This window comes from Phocoena phocoena, chromosome 18 (genome assembly GCF_963924675.1).
Source record: "Phocoena phocoena chromosome 18, mPhoPho1.1, whole genome shotgun sequence".
NCBI lineage: Eukaryota > Metazoa > Chordata > Mammalia > Artiodactyla > Phocoenidae > Phocoena > Phocoena phocoena.
The window spans coordinates 14493041-14514404 of record NC_089236.1 but is presented as its reverse complement, the minus strand read 5'-3'; the positions used below and the strand labels follow the sequence as shown (position 1 = coordinate 14514404).

At 36.3% G+C, this 21364-nt stretch overlaps 1 protein-coding gene across 1 annotated transcript in view; it reads right to left on the bottom strand.

The window, feature by feature from the left end:
* Window positions 1-818: 818 nt before the first annotated feature.
* COG6 (component of oligomeric golgi complex 6) overlaps window positions 819-21364 on the bottom strand; it is a 65864-nt gene continuing 45318 nt past the window's right edge. Inside the window, exons 16-19 of the mRNA XM_065896173.1 lie at window positions 20540-20647; window positions 19462-19515; window positions 16542-16621; window positions 819-966 (exon numbers count right to left, since the gene is read on the bottom strand). Of these exons, the coding sequence (XP_065752245.1) occupies window positions 819-966; window positions 16542-16621; window positions 19462-19515; window positions 20540-20647 (390 nt within the window). The remainder of the gene's footprint in view (window positions 967-16541; window positions 16622-19461; window positions 19516-20539; window positions 20648-21364) is intronic.

The window sequence follows — 21364 nt, the reverse complement described above, 5'->3', positions numbered from 1 at the left end:
AAAACAGTGATTTTGAATCTTACTCTTGGTACGGTTCTAAAGTCAGAGCCCAAACAAGGGGCCACCATAAGGCTAGACATAACAGCAATTAGCAATCGCTACTCTGGCATTTTTCCTGCAGGGTTAGAGTATACCTTATTTCTTTGGTTTGAACACCAAAGTGTGTAGATGGTTGAAGTCAGAGTCCACATTGTAGCACAAATATTCTTTCTTAATTAAACACTAGGTTTACACCCAGCACAGGATGCCTGCACCCCATATGAAGTGCCAAACTTCACCTTGAATTCAGTCTGGGGCGGACACAGAGTAGAAGTCACCTTTAAATTACTTCTCTCTTTTCCTATTTTTGCTGAATGTACATTTCTGCTCCTCAGTTTAAGTATACCTACTCACAATATCTAGCAGAAAAGCAAATGAATCTTTAAGAGATATTTATTAGGTCCTATCTTCAAACTAATTCCTAAGTTTAGATAATTTTTTAATGTACAGTTAATTTAGAACTAATGTTGTAAAAAAGAAAAATCCCTCAAACCTCTCATACTACTCTTTTCCCACATATTTATATTCCAGAATTGAGGGGAACTGCAGAGCTGGAGAGACGTGGAGTGCAGACACAGAGCAATGCCAACTCAGGTCAACACGTGTTACTTACTTTCACTTTACTGTGACCAAAGCAAAGCAATTATTGGGAGCTGCATTCTTATGATACAAAGAAAACTGTAACCATCAAATTTCAAAGTAAAGATTAACAGACTAAAAACCAAGAAAACCTTCAGTGTTTTAGGAATGCAATATTTTGTTAACACATTCTAAGATAATCAGGAGAGAAGTGTCTGCACTTGCTGCGGCGATCGGTGTAGAATGCTCTCTGGATCTTTGTATTCATTGACTGGACTCATCACAGCTGCATGCACTTCACCATAGGCTCTGCAGACTAATTCTGTAGACTGTTTTATGATCTGCTCTCTATTGATAAACAAACAGAATGTGAACACATAATCTGAGAATGAAACACTAGGCACTGTAAGAAAGCTCCACACAGAACCAACGAACTTCATTTTCATAATTATCACATATATATTATTAAAACCATTGTACAACTACATAAGTTAGTTATTTTGGTTTGGGGATAAAAGGTTTTTTTATATTTATTATTTCTTTATTACATCTTCTCCATTAGTATGCAGGTTGCAGGAGGGCAGGAGCTGTGTTTTGTTCACTGCCTTATCTTTAGGGCTAGAACAGTGCCTGATATACCGTGGATTACTAAACAAGAAACAGAAACCGTGACCCACCATCAATGTACTGATTTTGAAAACATGACTGATAACACATTAGCCTTAAAGAGACTTATAATTATTCAAATTTATCGATACTTCAAATCTCAGAATAACTTACAATATACTGTCCTTTCACCTATAGCTCCTACACTAATAACCATATCTCCTAGATTTCTTATCTCTCGCAAAAATGTGACACTTGCCTACAACAAATCACAGCATTTTCAAATATGCATTTCTACCTAAGTACATAAAAGAATAGAAATAGTTTTAAATAAACTGAAGCAAATGTTTTTAGAAAAAAATAACACTGGGCTCATTAAATCTGCATTAAACCCCTTATGTTTTCATGACATTTACTTCGTCATCCCCAGCTACTTCTATTTCTATATACCTATTGATGAAAACATCTTTTTCTGATTTTTATAACTAAATTAAAAATGTGTCTTTAAAGCTTTACTCCCAAACTTACTTCTCTTATGTCTCCTGCTTCTGTCAATGGCATTAACTATGTCTCACCACCTCAGTTCAGGCCCTAACAAACTTTTGCCTGGAGTATCTAAGAAAAACTCCTACCCGGTCTTCCCCCATCCAGTCTGTTCCCCATTTAATGTACCATGAGCACTGCTCGTAGATTAATCTTTCTAAAGCAAACATTTGTTCGTGTCTCTCCCCTACCCAGGGCCTTTCTTCAAGGAGGTCCCATGGCTTCTTCTGGTTTCAGAGAAGTCAAAATTCCTTACCCTATCACTCAGAACCCTTTATAACACCTTCTGCATCACTACTCTAATGCTGCAATCCAGCACGACTCCTGACTGTTCTATCTGCCCTGCTCTTCCTGACCTCAATTCCCTTGCTTACTCACGTACCTCCATTTGCATAGAATGTCTGTCTCACCCACTTTAAATGCCCTTAATTCTCAGTAAAAATGGACTCTCTCATCCAAGAAGCCTCTCTGATCTTCTGAGCTAGAAATAATCCGTTTTTAGAACATCCATGACCAAACTAATACATTTGTAAAATTATCTGCAGAAATAAGTGGATCTGTGGTCTAAAAAAGAACAAAACTAGTTAGATGGAAAGAGAAGGGGAGTCCACTTGGATCTTGCGTCATCAGCATACTGTTCTCATGGGGTCTCAAACTCTTGATTTAAGCAACTTTGATTTGCTGGAGCAACCTAACATTTTCCCAAAATTGCTAAAGCTCCCAAAATGAGACTGGGTAGAAGGAAGATACGCTGAGTAAATTTTCTGAGCAGAGTTGAGTAATGCTATTGGCTGTACTACCTTTTTGTTGAAAGGGAGGACGGTAGAAACTGGTTTGGAAAACTACTTATCCAGATGAGGCTTTGAGATATTTTTTAAATCTGTTGATTAGTGATTGTTCCTGTAATTAACTGAGCCTAACAATAAATGCATCAAAATGGCATAAAAAAATTTATTCTCCATAAATGATATAGCTGAAAATACTCTAACTAGCATTTGAAAAATTTGTTAACTACACATTTGATACCCATTTTGCAAGAAGGTAAATAATGGATTTATCTTTTTTATACCAGTTTTATTGAGATATAATTGACATATAGCACTGTATAAGGTGTACAACATAATGATTTGATTTACATCCATCATTAATGATTATCACAATAACTTTAGTGAACATCCATCATCTCATATAGGTTGAAAATTAAAGAAATAAACATTTTTTTCTTGTGATGACAACTTTTAGGATTTACTCTTAACAACTTTCACATACAATCAGCAGTGTTAATTATATTTATCATGTTGTACATTACATCCCTGGTACTGTAAATAATGGATTTTAGCTACAGCACTGCTGGTTCTTTACTAAAAGCAGTAAGATGTCTTATTTGAATTGTTGTATTTTATTTTTTATTGAAGTGTAGCGGATTTAAAAGGCTGTTGCAATCTCTGCTATACAGCACAGTGAGGTTTACACATAGATTCTTTTTTTAATATTCTTCTCCATTATGGTTTATCCCAGGAGACTGGATATAACTCTCTGTGCTATAAACTTGGACTTTGTTGTTTATCCATTCTAAATGTAATCGTTTGCATCTACCAGCCCTAAATTCCCAGCCCATCCCTCTACCTCCCCCTCAAAAAGCAGGAAGATTTTTGGAGGTGTATAAGGCATTCATTACTCACACCTCATACTCTAAAATCTATACTCAGCTTGAACACAGTGTATACTTATACTACATAAGGAATACAAAAACAGGGCTACTCCTCCTCACAAGAAGTGTAAAATCAGAATAAGGTACAATAATGAATATTAAACACATTTTTTAAAATCCAGAGGCGAGAACAGAAGCAAGAAGAATGACAATCCTGCAGCCTGTGGAACAAAAACCACATTCACAGAAAGACAAGATGAAAAGGCAGAGGGCTATGTACCAGATGAAGGAACAAGAAGAAACCTCAGAAAAAAAACAAGATGAAGTGGAGACAGGCAACCTGCCAGAAAAAGAATTCAGAATAATGACAGTGAAGATGATCCAGGACCTCGGAAAAAGAATGGAGGCAAAGATCGAGAAGATGCAAGAAATGTTTAACAAAAACCTAGAAGAATTAAAGAACAAACAAACACAGGTGAACAATACAATAACTGAAATGAAAATTACACTAGAAGGAATCAATAGCAGAATAACTGAGGCAGAAGAACGGATAAGTGACCTGGAAGCCAGAATGGTGGAATTCACTGCTGCAGAACAGAATAAAGAAAAAAGAATGAAAAGAAATGAAGACAGCCTAAGAGACCTCTGGGACAACATTAAATGCAACATTTGCATAATAGGGGTCCCAGAAGGAGAAGAGAGAGAGAAAGGACCCGAGAAAATATGTGAACAGATTATAGTCGAAAACTTCCCTAACATGGGAAAGGAAATAGGCACCCAAGTCCAGGAAGCGCAGAAAGTCCCATAGAGGATAAACCCAAGGAAAATCATGCCAAGAAACACAGTAATCACACTGGCAAAAATTAAAGACAAAGAAAAATTATTAAAAGCAGCAAGGGAAAAACGACAAACAACATACAAGGGAACTCCCAAAGGTTAACAGCTGATTTCTCAGCAGAAACTCTATAAGCCAGAAGGAAGTAGCATGATATACTTAAAGTGATCAAAGGGAAGAACCTACAACCAAGATTACTCTACCCAACAAGGATCTCATTCAGATTCTATGGAGAAATCAAAAGCTTTACAGAGAAGCAAAAGCTAAGAGAATTCAGCACCACCAAACCAGCTCTACAACAAATGCTAAAGGAACTTCTCTAAGCGGGAAACACAAGAAAAGAAAGGACCTACAAAAACAAACCCAAAGCAATTAAGAAAATGGTCATAGGAACATACATATTGATAATTACCTTAAACATGAATGGATTAAATGCTACAACCAAAAGACACAGGCTTGCTGACTGGATACAAAAGCAAGACCCATCTATCTGCTGTCTACAAGAGACCCACTTCAGACCTACGGACACATACAGACTCAAAGTGAGAGGAGAGAAAAAGATATTCCATGCAAATGGAAATCAAAAGAAAGCTGGAGTAGCAATACTCGTATCAGATAAAATAGACTTTAAAATAAAGAATGTTACAAGAGACAAGGAAGGACACTACATAATGATTAACGGATCAATCCAAGAAGAAGATATAACAATTATAAATATATATACACCCAACATAGGAGCACCTCAATACATAAGGCAACTGCTAACAGCTCTAAAAGAGGAAATCGACAGTAACACAATAATAGTGGGGGACTTTAACACCTCACTTACACCAAAGGACAGATCATCCAAAATGAAAATAAATAAGGAAACATAAGCTTTAAATGACACAATAGACCAGATAGATTTAATTGATATTTATAGGACATTCCATCCAAAAACAGCAGATTACACATTCTCCAGGATAGATCACATTTTGGGTCACAAATCAAGCCTCAGTAAATTTAAGAAAACTGAAATCATACCAAGCATCTTTTCTGACCACAACGTTATGAGATTAGAAAAGAATTACAGGGAAAAAAACGTAAACAACACAAACACATGGAGGCTAAACAATACATTACCAAATAACCAAGAGATCATTGAAGAAATCAAAGAAGAAATCAAAAAATACCTAGAGACAAATGACAATGAAAACACAATGATCCAAAACCTATGGGATACAGCAAAAGCAGTTCTAAGAGGGAAGTTTATAGCTATACAAGCCTACCTCAAGAAACAAGAAAAAGCTCAAATAAACAATCTAACCTTACACTAAAGGAACGGGAGAAAGAAGAACAAACAAAACCCAAAGCTAGCAGAAGGAAAGAAATCATAAAGATCAGAGAAGAAATAAATGAAATAGAAACAAAGAAAACAACAGCAAAGATCAATAAAACTAAAAGCTGGTTCTTTGAGAAGATGAACAAAATTGATAAACCATTAGCCAGCCTCATCAAGAAAAAGAGGGAGAGGACTCAAATCAATAAAATTAGAAATGAAAAGGAAGAGGTTACAACAGACACCACAGAAATACAAAGCATCCTAAGAGACTACTACAAGCAGCTGTATGCCAATAAAATGGACAACCTGGAAGAAATGGACAAATTCTTAGAAAGGTATAACCTTCCAAGACTGAACCAGGAAGAAATAGAAAATATGAACAGACAAATCACAAGTAATGAAAGTGAAACTGTGATTTAAAAATCTTCCAACAAACAAAAGTCCAGGACCAGATGGCTTCACAGGTGAATTCTATCAAACATTTAGAGAAGAGCTAACACCCATCCTTCTCAAACTCTTCCAAAAACTGCAGAGGAAGGGACACTCCCAAACTCATTCTATGAAGCCACCATCACCCTGATACCAAAGCCAGACAAAGATACTAGAAAACAAGAATATTACAGACTAATATCACTGATGAACATAGATGCAAAAATCCTCAACAAAATACTAGCAAACAGAATCCAACAACACATTAAAAGGATCATACACCATGATCAAGTGGGATTTGTCCCAGGGATGCAAGGATTCTTCAATATATGCAAATCAATCAATGTGATACACCATATTAACGAATTGAAGAATAAAAACCATATGATCATCTCAATAGATGCAGAAAAAGCTTTTGACAAAATTCAACACCTGTTTATGATAAAACTCTCAAGAAAGTGGGCATAGAGGGAACCTACCTCAACATAATACAGGCCATATATGACAAATTCACAGCAAACATCATTCTCAATGGTGAAAAAGTGAAAGCATTTCCTCTAAGATCAGGAACAAGACATGGATTTCCACTCTCACCACTACTATTGAACATAGTTTTGGAAGTCCTAGCCACGGCAATCAGAGAAGAAAAAGAAATACAAATTGAAAAATAACTAAAACTGTCACTGTTTGCAGATGACATGATACTATACATAGAGAATCCTAAAGATACCACCAGAAAACTACTAGAGCTAATCAATGAATTTGGTAATGTTGCAGGATACAAAATTAATGCACAGAAATCTCTTGCATTCCTATACACTAATGATGAAAAATCTGAAAGAGAAATTAAGGAAACACTCCCATTTACCACTGCAACAGAAAGAATAAATACCTAGGAATAAATCTACCTAGGGAGACAAAAGACCTGTATGCAGAAAACTATAAGATACTGATGAAAGAAATTAAAGATGACAGTAACAGATGGAGAGATATACCATGTTCTTGGATTGGAAGAATCAATATTGTGAAAATGACTACACTACCCAAAGCAATCTACAGATTCAATGCAATCCCTATCAAATCACCAAAGGCATTTTTTACAGAACCAGAACAAAAAATCTTAAAATTTGTACGGAGACACAAAAGACCCCAAATAGCCAAAGCAGTCTTGAGGGGAAAAAACGGAGCTGGAGGAATCAGGGTCCCTGACTTCAGACTATACTACAAAGCTACAGTAATCAAGACAACATGGTACTGGCACAAAAACAGAAACATAGATCAATGGAACAAGATAGAAAGCCCAGAGATAAACCCACACACCTATGGTCAACTAATCTATGACAAAGGAGGCAAGGATATACAATGGAGAAAAGACAGTCTCTTCAATAAGTGGTGCTGGGAAAACTGGACAGCTACACGTAAAAGAATGAAATTTGAACACTCCCTAATGCCACAGACAGAAATAAACTCAAAATGGATTAGAGACCTAAATGTAAGACCAGACACTATAAAACTCTTAGAGGAAAACACAGGAAGAACACTCTTTGACATAAATCACAGCAAGATCTTTTTTGATCCACCTCCTAGAGTAATGGAAATAAAAACAGAAATAAACAAATGGGACTTAATGAAATGTCAAAGCTTTTGCATAGCAAAGGAAACCATAAACAAGACGAAAAGACAACCCTCAAAATGGGAGAAAATATTTGCAAACGAGTCAATGGACAAAGGATTAATCTCCAAAATATATAAACAGCTCATGCAGCTCAATATTAAAAAAAAAAAACCCAATCCAGAAATGGGCAGAAGACCTAAACAGACATTTCTCCAAAGAAGACATACAGATGGCCAGGGAGCACGTGAAAAGCTGCTCAACATCACTAATTCTTAGAGAAATGCAAATCAAAACTGCAATGAGGTATCACCTCACACCAGTTAGAATGGGCATCATCAGAAAACCTACAAACAACAAATGCTGGAGAGGGTGTGGAGAAAAGGGAACCCTCTTGCACTGTTGGGAACGTAAATTGATACAGCCACTACGGAGAACAGTATGGAGGTTCCTTAAAGAACTAAAAATAGAATTACCATATGACACAGCAATCCCCCTACTGGGCATATACCCAGATAACACCGTAATTCAAAAAGACACATGCACCCCAATGTTCATTGCAGCACTATTTACAATAGCCAGGTTGGAAGCAACCTAAATGCCCATCGACAGATGAATGGATAAAGAAGATGTGGTACATATATACAATGGATTATTACTCAGCCATAAAAAGGAACATAACTGGGTCATTTGTTGAGACATGAATGGATCTGAGACTGTCATACAGAGTGAAGTAAGTCAGAAAGAGAAAAACAAATATCGTATATTAACGCATATATGTGGAACCTAGAAAAATGATACAGATTAACCGGTTTGCAGGGCTGAAATAACAGAGACACAGATGTAGAGAACAAACGTATGGACACCAAGGGGGGAAAGCAGCGGGGTGGGGGTGGGGGGTGATGAACTGGGCGATTGGGATTGACATGTATACACTGATGTGTATTAAATTCATGATAAGAAAAAAAAGTGCTCATAACTTAACAAGAAAAAAAATCCAGAGGATAGAAATGCAATGGAAATAGACATTCTCCAAGTGAATCTGAGTCAAATCCAAACTGTAAAGAGCAAGAACTGTGCCTGATAGTGACTCCATATTTCTGGACAAATGTTAAGAGTTCATTTATCACTACCAAAGCCAGGTACATGTCCATACACTCATGTTCATTAATGTTTTCCTAATGAATTATATATGGTAGAGATAAAATGGTATAGTGAAGGACATTACTGTCAGGAGATCTTGACTCTAGTTGAAGTTCTGCTACTTACTGCTGCCTTGAACAAGTAATTTAACCGTTCCAGGACTTAATTTCACTATTGTAAAACAAAATACTGACCTCGATAATCTTTACAAGACACTTCCAGCTTTAAAATTATATCATTTCATTGAGAGTTAAGAGCATTTTAATGAACTGTGGTTAAAAAATCTCTATGTGTTTATTTACACCCATACATACACATATACATACAGACACACACATTACTTTGGAGAATTGGGTTCCCTAAATAATGAATTGTAGTAAGCATATCAGTTACTTGTATAAAAATGGGTGGTGTTTCTAAAGTGCTAAAGCAATTTTCTTGCCATTTTACTATCTCCTCCTTCTTATTTGTAATGCTAATTACTATGTAAGTTCATCCTTTATGTGAAAAAGTATACACATGTATCTGTATATCTGCCTGCCTGCCTGGTGTCGTGGCCCAAATTATTCACTAATACCATGTATGAAATACAGAGTTCAAATAATGATAAATCATTATAGTGACAAAATCAATATTCAAAATAGAAAAATTCAGGAATTCTATAAATACAAAAGGACCAGCAAATCATCTCAGTCTAGTCATGTGCTTCTGAAAACGTGGAATGTCCTTATCTACTGATCACTTCGTCTACAGGTAAAGAAAAGCAGTACCTTTTTTTTTCCTTTAAGTCATGTATGCTATTTTCCAGGATGGGTACCCACCTCAGATTTTACTTTCTATATTTTGATCAATCACAGCCAATCACATAGCTGATGGACAGTACATTTAGAACTGTTTCTCTATGTCAAAATTCTAAAGGTAAGTTCTGCTTTTCACATGACCAACAGATATGTAAAAGGCCAGTTAAAATGGAAAAGCAAAATCTGAATGTAAGCCAAGATTCATCTATAAAGTTAGACCATTAACTTTCTTGGTTTCTTTACTACCATAAAATTCTCAAAGTAATTTCAAAAAATTTAAAAACATGACTCATACAAATAAAGAATGTCAAAAATTTAATAACTCAATGAGGAAATTACTAAGATGGTAAAGCTGGTTAAAACATTCTGAGGAACTGGTCATTTACAGGTATTTAAAAAGGAAGGTTAGAATAAATTAAGTTACAAATAAAATGAGTTAACATCCCATGGAGCAAGAAGAAACACAGGACATGGAAAACCATGGAACCTTTAATCAACAGTAAACAGAGAATCAAACAAGGGTGCATTCCTCTTAAATAATTAAATAATTTTTGATGGGCCTGTTAACAATGTTTCAGTATGACACTGAAAAGACATGATGGGGCTTCCCTGGTGGTGCAGTGGTTAAGAATCCGCCTGCCAGTGCAGGGGACACGGGTTCGCGCCCTGGTCCGGGAAGATCCCACATGCCGCAGAGCAACTAAGCCCATGCGCCACAACTCCTGAGCCTGCGCTCTAGAGCCCGCGAGCCACAACTACTGAGTCCGCATGCCACAACTACTGAAGCCCACGCACCTAGGGCCCGTGCCCGGCAACAAGAGAAGCCACCGCAACGAGAAGCCCACACACCACAACAAAGAGCAGCCCCCTCTCGCTGCAACTAGAGAAAGCCCACGCACAACAACGAAGACCCAACAAAGCCAAAAATAAGTAACTTAATTAATTTAAAAAAAGACATGCTGTTCTCCCAGACTCTATGTGCCTTATTTTCATGTTTTGGAAAGTCTTTCTTACTTTTGCAAAGTACAGTTTTTCTTTTCCCATATAGTTTGCTATACCAGTATATATCAAAGATATAGCTAATGTGCTATGAGAAAAAAGAAGAAGAAATAAATAATTTCACATAAAGGCAACATATTTTAGTTACCTATGCACAGGAATTCCATACATTAAGAAATTTAACTTGTCCAGTTATAAATGTCACAATGCCATAAAAATATGGTATTATAAATTTAAAAAATACTAACAAAGATAATTGTATAACTAAACGGAGATACCGTTCTCATTTTCAAATATGTTCACTGAAATTATGTATATTTTAAATAATTATTTAAAGTACTGAGCCGTGATAGATAAGAAATGAACTGCTTACTTCCAGAATCAGTGAGCTTGTCATTAATCAGTACTTTAGGATTTTGGTTGCCATAACAACGTAATACACCTTTCATCATTACCATAAACCCAGCACTTCTAAAAATAACTTATTTCAACATTCACGTTCTGTGATCACTAAAATTGAGCTTTATGACAGTGCCACAGTTAAGAGTGCAATCAAACACGCCATAGGAGAAAAGAAGGTGTTAACGGTTTAAACCTGAAAAACTAAGAAAAAAATATACTTATAATAGACTGGTTTAAAAATGTACATTTTTGATTTCTCTTTATCACAATATACACACCAAAGATGCCATAGTGGGTCAGCTTTCTGTCATTCAGAGTAAAATTAAAGCATATTTTAGATGAGACCAAGGCACATATCTCACATAAGCCTTATCTATTACACATGCCTAACGTTTCTGAGCTTCCTCTAAAAATAATAAAACAATGTAATCTCAACATAGAAAGAGTTAATAAAAATACAGTACAAGCTAGTGTTAAAGAGAATAGGCTCTGGAATACTGGATTCGAATCTTGGCTCTGCTTCTTGCTAATTGTTTCACCTTGTTTCAATTATTTAACCTTTCTAAAAATGTCCTCTTCTGTAAAATGGAGGGTTAAGTGAAGGCGACCCTTTCAAGGATCACTCTAGTTGAGATGCTAAGATTAGATTGTAGAGGTTGGTGTGGCAATGATAGAGAGAGCAAGGGGGAAAACAGAATAGATCCAAGGCTAACATGATAATCCAGGCACAGATGATACTACCTTGGACCAGAGTGGCAACTGTGGAGATGGTCAAAAGTGACCAGAGTCTCCTCTCATATATTTCTTTCTAGATAATTATTTAATAAAATGGTTCCATGGCAATTTTGACTGCAGTTAAGCTGAATTTACAGATTACTACACTACATACCCAGTTAGAGATGAATACCATGTGTCCATGTTGGAACACTGGAAATCTACAACAAACATCACACTTGATGATGAAACATCAGAAACATTGAAGTTCAAAATAAAATACGCACACTCACCATTACATCTACTGTTTACTTTGGAGCACCTAGCCAATACAATGAGTTTAGTCATAAAACTGAAAAACAGTAATGAAACTCATTAACTTTAGATGTCTGTACCAAAAACAAAAAATCAAGGCAAACAACTGATAAACTAATAGGACTAAGAGTTTAGTTAACTGGCCAGATTCAAAATTAACAAAAAATTTAGTACTTTCCCTGTACATCAGCAATATCTAATCAGAGCATGTAATGGAAAATAAAAGACCTTATAGAAGCCACAGAATTCTTCCCTAGGAATAAACCCAGTAACATACATGGAAAATTATATGAAGAAACTGTAAATCTTTACTGAAAATTCTAAAAGAAGATCTGGATAAACAGGCATACCATGTTCATAGATGGGAATACTCACTAGTGGCTTTCTTATTTTCTTTCTTTTTTTTTTTTTTTTGCGGTATGCGGGCCTCTCACTGTTGTGGCCTCTCCCGTTGCGGAGCACAGGCTCCAGACGCGCAGGCTCTGCGGCCATGGCTCACGGGCCCAGCCGGTCCGCGGCATGTGGGATCTTCCCAGACCGGGGCATGAACCCTTGTCCCCTGCATCGGCAGGCGGACTCTCAACCACTGCGCCACCAGGGAAGCCCTTATTTTCTTTTTGTTCATTTTTACATTAGCTTGGTGAATGTTTTATATGCACTTTACAAGAATGTTATTTTCCATAGTTGTGTGTGGTGTTGTCTTTCTATTGGGCTGAGCTGATTAGCAACATTGTTCAGTTCTTTTACACTGAGCTAGTTTTCTAATTTTCCTATCAATTATTGACAGAGGAGGGCTGAAATATCAAAATAAATGTCAATTTATCTATTCTTCCTCAATTCTATAAACTTATACTTCATGTTTTATGAAGTTCTGCTACTAGTTGCCCATATTTACTATTATATCTTCTTCATGAATTGATCCTATAATTATGAAATATCCCTCTTTATCTTTGGTATTAACTGTCCCAGTCTAATTTTTCTGATATTAATATCAGAATATAGCTACTTCAACTTCATTATAATTTTTATTTGCATGGTATATATTATACCATATTTTTAAACTGTGTCCTTATATTTAAAGTGGATTTGTTATAGACAGCAGACAGTTTGGTCACGTGCATTTTCACCCAATCTAATACTACTGCTTTTTAACTGGAGCGTGTAGTTCTTTTACATTTAATATAGTTACTTATAAGGATGAATTTAAGTCTATCATCTTGTTACTTGTTTTATATTTGTCCCATCTGTTCTTTTCTTCTTTCTGCCTTCTTTTGATATAACAGTTTTTTTAACATTCTATTTTAAACTGTTGGCATGTTAGATAATTTATTTTAGTGCTTGCTGTAAGGTTTACAATCTACCTTTAAACAATATTATACACTTCATGAGTAAACTTACAACATCACAACAGTATACTTCTACTTCCCTCCCACTCCATCTTTTGTGCTTTTGTAGTCATAAACTTTATTTCTCTGTGTTAAGAACTCTACAATTCAGTTATTATTTTTATTTCAAATGGTCTACTATCTTTTATATTTAGCATTTCCTGCACTTGCCATTCCTCTGTGTAAATAGGAGTTTTCTTCTGGTATCACTTTCCTTCAGCCTGAAGAACTTCCTTTATCATTTCTTGCAGTATACTGATGATAAATCCTCTCTTTTTTTTTTTTTTTGTGGTACGCGGGCCTCTCACTGTTGTGGCCTCTCCCGTTGCGGAGCACAGGCTCCAGATGCGCAGGCTCAGCGGCCATGGCTCACGGGCCTAGCTGCTCTGCAGCATGTAGGATCTTCCCGGACCGGGGCACGAACCCATGTCCCCTGCATCGGCAGGCGGACTCTCAACCACTGCGCCACCAGGGAAGCCCAATCCTCTCTACTTTTGTTTATCTTATCTCAAAATGTATTTATTTCACTTTCAGTTTGAAAAATACTTCTGATGAATACACACAGTTGAAAGTGTTTTAACATCCACCTTTTTAAAGATGCTCTTCTATTGTTTTCTGGTTTGAACTGTTTCTAACAAGAAGTCAGTAGTATACTTATCATTGTTCCCCACATATAATACATCTTTTTTTCCTCTGGCTGCTTTTTAAGTTTTTCTCTCTTTATCACTGGTTTTCAATAATTTAATTACAGTGTACCATGGTACAGCTTTCCTTGCTGTGATTTATTTAGCTTCTTCAGTCTGTGGGTTCATGTTTTCCATCAGATTTGAAAAAAATTCTTCTATGCCTTCAAATTTTTTATGCCTCAATCTCACTATGACACTTCACTTACACCTGTATTAGAATGTTTATTATTATCTCACAATTCACCTAGACTCTCTTCATCTTTTTTCCAGCTTTTAATTTTTTCCTATCTGTGCTTCCATTTGGACAATTTCTATTGTCCTTTTTTCAAGTTGACTTATCTTTCGCTCTAGAATGTCCCACTGACAGTTAAGCCTATCCAGTGAGATTTTCATTTTAGATACTGTACTTTGCAGGCCTAGAATTCCCATTTTGTAAAATTCCTAACTTTTCCTCTCAATATAATTTTCCTTTAAGTTGTTGAACACACTTTTTAAAGACCTTTCCTGCTAATTCTGTAAACTCTGTCAGTAAGTCTGTTTCTGTTGACAGATTGTGCTTCTAGTTTTGGTTCATATTTTCCTACTACTTAAAACCTAAGTGGTTTTTTTTATTGCATGCTCAGCATTATAAATGCTACACTGTTGATTGTCTGTATTCTGTCATACTTACGAGTACTAAGTTTTGTTCTGGAAGGCAGTTAATTTAGTAAAGATCCACGTGATCTTCTAGAGGTTTGTTTTTAAGCTTTATTAGTGTGAGTCAAAAGTAGCCTTTACTGTAGAACAGACTAGCCTTACTTTTAAGGCTTGGACTTTCCGAGGTCTCTAAAGCACTGTTTGAGACTGTTTCCATCAGTCGTTATTTCTCTGGTAGGCTAACCCCACCCCCACTCCCAAACCTGCGTTATTTTTGTTTACACAGGTATTCCTGAGAGTTAAAGACAGGTGGCTTAAAAGGAGGCGGTTAAAGAGAAGAAAACTATTCTCTCACTGTTGTGGCCTCTCCCGTTGCGGAGCACAGGCTCCGGACGCGCAGGCTCAGCGGCCATGGCTCACGGGTCTAATCGCTCCGTGGCATGTGGGATCTTCCCAGACCGGGGCATGTCCCCATGAACCCGTGTCCCCTGCATCGGCAGGCGGACTCTCAACCACTGTGCCAACCAGGGAAGCCCCTACCTCTTTTAAAAAACCAAAGTAATTCTTTTTAAAGACACCTGCTTTGTTTCTAGCATATATAACAGAGGAAGATTCCTGAAAGAATCCTCAAATCATATCCACTTTTCCACATGCTCACTTTAGGAAGTATCTATGGTCTCTTTATTTCTTAAATTACTCATATAAACAATTCTGACTCAGTAAGAAAAGACACTGAGAACATTTTATAAATATGCATAGCTGTGGTTTCTGTAGTCAAACCTCTATTTTTATACCATTAAAAGGTAAATGTTGGAATCTGGCGTTGAAAAAAGAACAACGCCCTTCTAATTCATTACAAGGAAGGAAGAATTCTTTAAGGATATTTTAATTTTCTATTCTTTTCTTTATTATCTATACAACCTCACTTTCTGGCTACCTAAATGTATTCAATAGTTTATGCCAAGGATGAAGTGCTCAGTCAAAATCTCCTTTGAAAGGCAGTCAAACTACAAGACAAGAAAAAGGGAGATGAGAATGACAGGTGTCCCAAAGGTACTGCAACCGCAGAGACAAGCAAAGTTCAGGAGAATAGAATATTAACAAAACAAAATGAGACAGGAATGAAAAAAAGAAAGTTTAACATTTCAAAGCTCTATTTCAAAGAAACAATTGACATTTTAAACACAATATGAATAGAAAGAAATTGAGAACATAAAGACATGAAAATATTTTTGCTTAAAAATGAATTATCATTTTGAAAAGGTTCAAAATGTAACTAAATGAAAGTTATCTCCTATTATTTCAAATGCTTTATAAATAAGATCAAATACAATACCATGCCTATACAGTAGGAGAAGTAAGAACAGAAAGTATTTTTGAGGGTAGGACCTGCCATCAATCAAAAAAAGGGGAAAAAGCGGTTAGAAAATCTGCTTTAATGCTGAATATTAAATGTGTTAAATGACTTACATTTTCATAGCAACCTGATTTTTAAAATAAGTAGCCAAACTGATACCATAATTTTTCTTCTTAAAAAAACCTGAAAATACATTCATAGGTTACATTTAATTTTAGAATACTTTGCAAAGAACATTTTAGAAATTTTCTGAATGAAAAAAGGGGTAAATAGGTACTGACCAATTCTTAGTTGCACTATTATTTACATAAACCATATGTATATCTCAATTTCTTAATGTCACTATAATTAGTATGAATTTATAACAGGATGCTAGGTCCATACTATACAATCAAAATACCTTGAAAATAATTTTTTTTCCTATATATGTGCTTGGCATTTAAAAATATGTGACTCTTTACCAGCTAATTGGGACCAAAAAATACTTACTTCACTGTGGCACTTAGAAGAAAGTTCAGCTGTGGCATTAACAGGTTGTCTGGGGCTGACAGATAGCGATCAAACTGAACCTAAACAAAACAGAGAAATCCAAAACACAAAGTGCATATATCTGCTAACAGACATCCCAAATAAGCATCTCTTTTAAGGATTATATCTTAGTAAAAATCCCATATTCCAAATAACGAGTTCTTCATGATCAAAACGAGTTATTCCTTACACATTTTAACTAAAAACTCACTGAAAGTGTCAACTCTTTAATACAGTCAGTATCAGCAATACCTACTTTCAAAATTCTGATCCAAGCCATTTATCCTGATCTCCCTCACCGAACTTCTTGGGTAATAATATTAGCAAGAAGTAAAGCCTTCAGATTTCAAGTCTACCTTACTTTCTTAAATCCAATGTATCTCTTAATTATTCACTACTCTACTCATTAAATTAATATTTATGGAGTACCTGTTATTGGTAAGGTGCCATATAAAATAATGTAAATATAACGGTGAGCAGAAGAGGGCAGTCCCTAGCTTCACAGAGCTTATGGCCTAGTGAGAGAGGTAGTAAACAAATAATAATGTAAATAAAGGAAAAACCAAGGTACTATAAAAGCATCAATCAGGAGGACACAGACCTAACCTGTATGTTTGGCAAAAGCATTTCTGAGGAAAGGTTGTTTTACGTGAAATCTTAATGATGAATAGATGTTAGGTTAAGTGTGTAGTGGGGCTGGTGTGGAGGAAGGCTTAGGTGAGAAAGAGGATGCCTACCAGAGATCACTCCATGCAGGACCTGCATGGTTTCTAGAAGATTTTAATTCTGACTGTAAAAGCATTAGGAAACCATTGAAGAAGGGAAATCATCTGATTTAAATTTTAAGAAGCTAAATCTGGCTACAGCAAGAAGAGTGGAAGGGGAGGTTGTAATAGCAGATGCAAGGACACCACATAGGTAGCTCTTGCGGCATCTTAGACGCCAAGGGCAACAGGGGTGAAGAGAAGATTAGATATCTGAGAGAATTAGAGAGCAAAATCATCAAGATTTGGTTAGTGACAGACAGGATGAAGGGGCTGACTCCCAGGTTTTGGATCTGTATAATTCACAGCATTATCACGATTCAAAACGGTACTCTTTATGTATTTATTTAGTTGTGTGATAACTGCATCTCTTACTAGATCATTCCAGCTCTCAGCATGATACCTAGATAATAGCAGACACTCGGTTAATAAATGCTGAAATAATTAGTGGACAGATGCTCTTATACTTTCTGAGTTAAGAACACTTGGAAAAGGACCTGGGGTTGCGGCTGGTGGGGAAGAGTTAGAAGAGCTCAGTTTGGGATATGGTGAACTGAGGCGCCTTTGAAGCATCCAAGTTGGGGCACCAAACAGTTTTAGATAAAACAATGGATCACACACAAAACTCAATCAAGAGTTTGTTTCTTTAGAGACACCTAAGATATTCAACTCAATTGTTTTTAAAGTTAAGATCAGGCATATACGAACCTGTAATAGGGCTTAAATATATTTTGTGAGTTTATATTATGAACTGGATATGCGTCACTGGAGAAGGAGAAATAGGCGGGACGCACACATTTACTGAGTACTAAGGTTACTGATCTCTGCGTAGACCTATATCCTCGTTTTGCTGGGGCGGGGGTGTGGGGGAGGGCAGTAAATACCTTAAAGTGGAATTATGGTGAGTGTACATTTAACTTTCTAAGAAACTTATCTTTTTTAATGAATGTAAAATTTATTCATTTATTTTTGCACTTTTCAGAATCAAATCTTTGCATTTCTACAGTTTTTACTGTTATGTTGGATCTACACAAGTTATGACTTACTTTTTATATACTGTCTTTTATCATGACATAATGTTCCTTATTTATGATATTTAGTGTTTTTAAAATCTACCTTGTCTAATGTTAACTCTGTCAGCTCTGTATTCTTTGCATCTGTTGGGTATCTTGTGGGTCTACCCCTTTATTTTCAGTTAAATTTAGCTCTGTCAGATGATGGATAGGAAAGCCCTGGCATCAAAGAAGTCACCCAAGAGAACTATTTATCAAAGTCAAACCATTGTGGTAGTGAGTATTGAAACACATAGGACAGGCAGTACATAGAGTGGGTAAGAGCATAAGTACTGGGTTGAATAGGGTTGTTAGGAGGATTAAAGAGTTAGTACATTAAAAATGTGTGTCATGCTCAATATATGTTAATGGACGTTGTCGTTACTTACTGTTTATTATTACTACCACTAGAATGCGTATCATAAAGCTTCCAAAGGGGATCATTCCTATGAGGACTGAGTGTCATCCAACTGATGGCTGTGTGTGTGTGTGTGTGTGTGTGTATACACACACACATATATAGGCAAAGTATGTACTTAAGATGTGGAAACATGCTACAAAAAGTAGTGCTCATGCAGAAAGGGATGTGCAAGCAAGCTCATCACTTGAAAAGAAGGTAATAAAGTGGAGGTTCGGTGAGCGTCACAGTCAAGAGTAATATTTTAAGATTGGAATCCAATTTCAGTTACCAACTCAGGAAGAAGTCAAGAACTGTAAGCCCAGGATCACTGACAGATGGAAGTCTATAATGATATACGGCTAACTCCTTCAAGTCTCTCATTCCTTTCTCCATTAGGTTAGGAGTAAAACTCTGAAACTGAAGAAAATCTAAACAGGAATAATGACACTGTTAGGGTATGGTGCAATATTACTACAAATGTTATGCCTTGGTCAGATCTCCTTAGTGAAAGGAATACATGTGCAATCATTATGACTGGACCCAACGTGAACACTGCATATGAAGAGATAAAATTATCACCCGAGACAAAAATTATCACACAGGAAAAAATAAGAATAACGTTCCATAAGGAAACGTTACGTTGAAATGCTTTATTATGTACTTACCATTGCAGCCTTCAGTGCCACAGAATCTAGGTTGGGAAAATTAGCTAAAGGGCCCTTAAAAAAAAAAAGGGACAAAACCAAGGTGAAAACAGATGCTATATGTTACAATTCACTTCTCAAATACAGTCCATTAGTAGATTGCCCGAATCTGAAAATTTAGCTTATTTCCAAAGAACTCAAGTGTCCTATCTCCAACCTCAATGAAAAGAGGAACTGTGATTTGTTCATTTTGTATAACTAGCGTGAAGGCACTCAATAATATTTGTTGGAGAAGAACGTAAGTTTATTAACAATGGAAATAAAAGGATACTTCAGATTTAATCATAAGCAAGAAAAAAAGGGCAATAAAGCACTGAGGAATGGCAGTAAGACATGGGGGCTTTAAGAGTTTCCTTGATAATTTTAGATAATATAAAAAGGCAGCAGAATTTGCACCTACTGGTAGAAATTTGCTTATTACCTTATCAAAAGAAAAAATTCAAACCTTGTCCCTGGGCTATAAAATATTCATGTTAATGTTATTTAAAAGTATTTTGCTTTTTAAAGAAAGAGGCTTACATGGTTTTCTAGGGTTCCCACGACTCCATTTTTTAATTCTACTGGAGTTCTATAACTTAAGATCAGATGTTAGCCCCAGAAGTATTTACCTTTCCAAAGTAATAGACCATGACTTGCTAAATTAAAAGGGGGGATGACTGCTATTTATATAGTAATCTATGCACTTAATAAATCAATGGTGATAAAGGACTAAAAAATTTACCAATATGAATATTCTTTATACATTTTTCAATACTAATTTTTGTATATTTTCATTACTTGTAACCCAAACTATCTATAGTAAAAAAGATAGTACTTTGGGACACCCTACTATATCTCAGATAGTCCTCCAAGAACTACACAGGTATTATCTCAATCTTAGAACAATCCTATGTTACAGATATTATTACCCTCAATCTACAGATGAGGAATCAGAGAGAGAAGTCACCTTCCCAGTGAAAAATTGCTACTAAGTGTCTAGCTCTAGAAGCCGTACTCTAAATTGGTGTATCTCTCTAGTTAGGAAGATCCCTGTGCTTACCTGTTCGGGTTTATGTTGCTGTATGGTGTTATAGATATAACTCACGCCTGCTCTAGTTAAAACATAAGAAGCTTGCTCATTTATAAGTGTGTCCAAATGTGCTTCAATCTAAAATAAAACACAATTAAAAGAAAATATTTTAAAAGAAGAATAAGACTGATTGAGAGTAGAAGTAGACTAGCCTGGAGTCTTAGCTCTTCATCATGGACGTGTTCCTTGCAGTGGCTATGAGGCCAAAATATGAAGGATAGGGACTGCTCCTGTACAAAGACTTTTCCTTCCCCAAAGAGGAAGTCCTCTTACAAAAGGGAGGGAAAGTCTTACTTGAGGATTCCAGGACTAGCCACTAGTTGCAAAATTTGGGTTGCTTCTTGGCTCTTTTAAAAGCTGGTATTAAGCAAGACACAAACAAAAACTACTCATAAACAACAGTGTAAAATAAAATACTTAGAAAGAATTCTGCAAAGACGAGGACCTGATGTCCCTCACATCCACACTGCCTCATGCTCCCAACTTGCTGGACTCACTCAACCAATCAAATACCTCATCTGGAGAAGTCTGAAGGAAATCCCATGGGGGCTGAGGCAGTAAGTCCTCCAGAGGAAAGCGGATTTGCGACAACTAGGGGACTGCTGAGGAACCAGCAGAAGGCTGGTCAAAGATGTCAAGTTCAGGAGCTGCCTAAAAAGACCCAGCTAGCAGGTGGGACTTGTACGTGGTCACCTGTTTTGTGCTATTCTTGGGGAAGCCACCTAATGCTAGTGGGGGCAGAAGCCACAGAAGGAGACTACCTGATGGAATGAAGTATTCCCAGGTGGGAAGAAG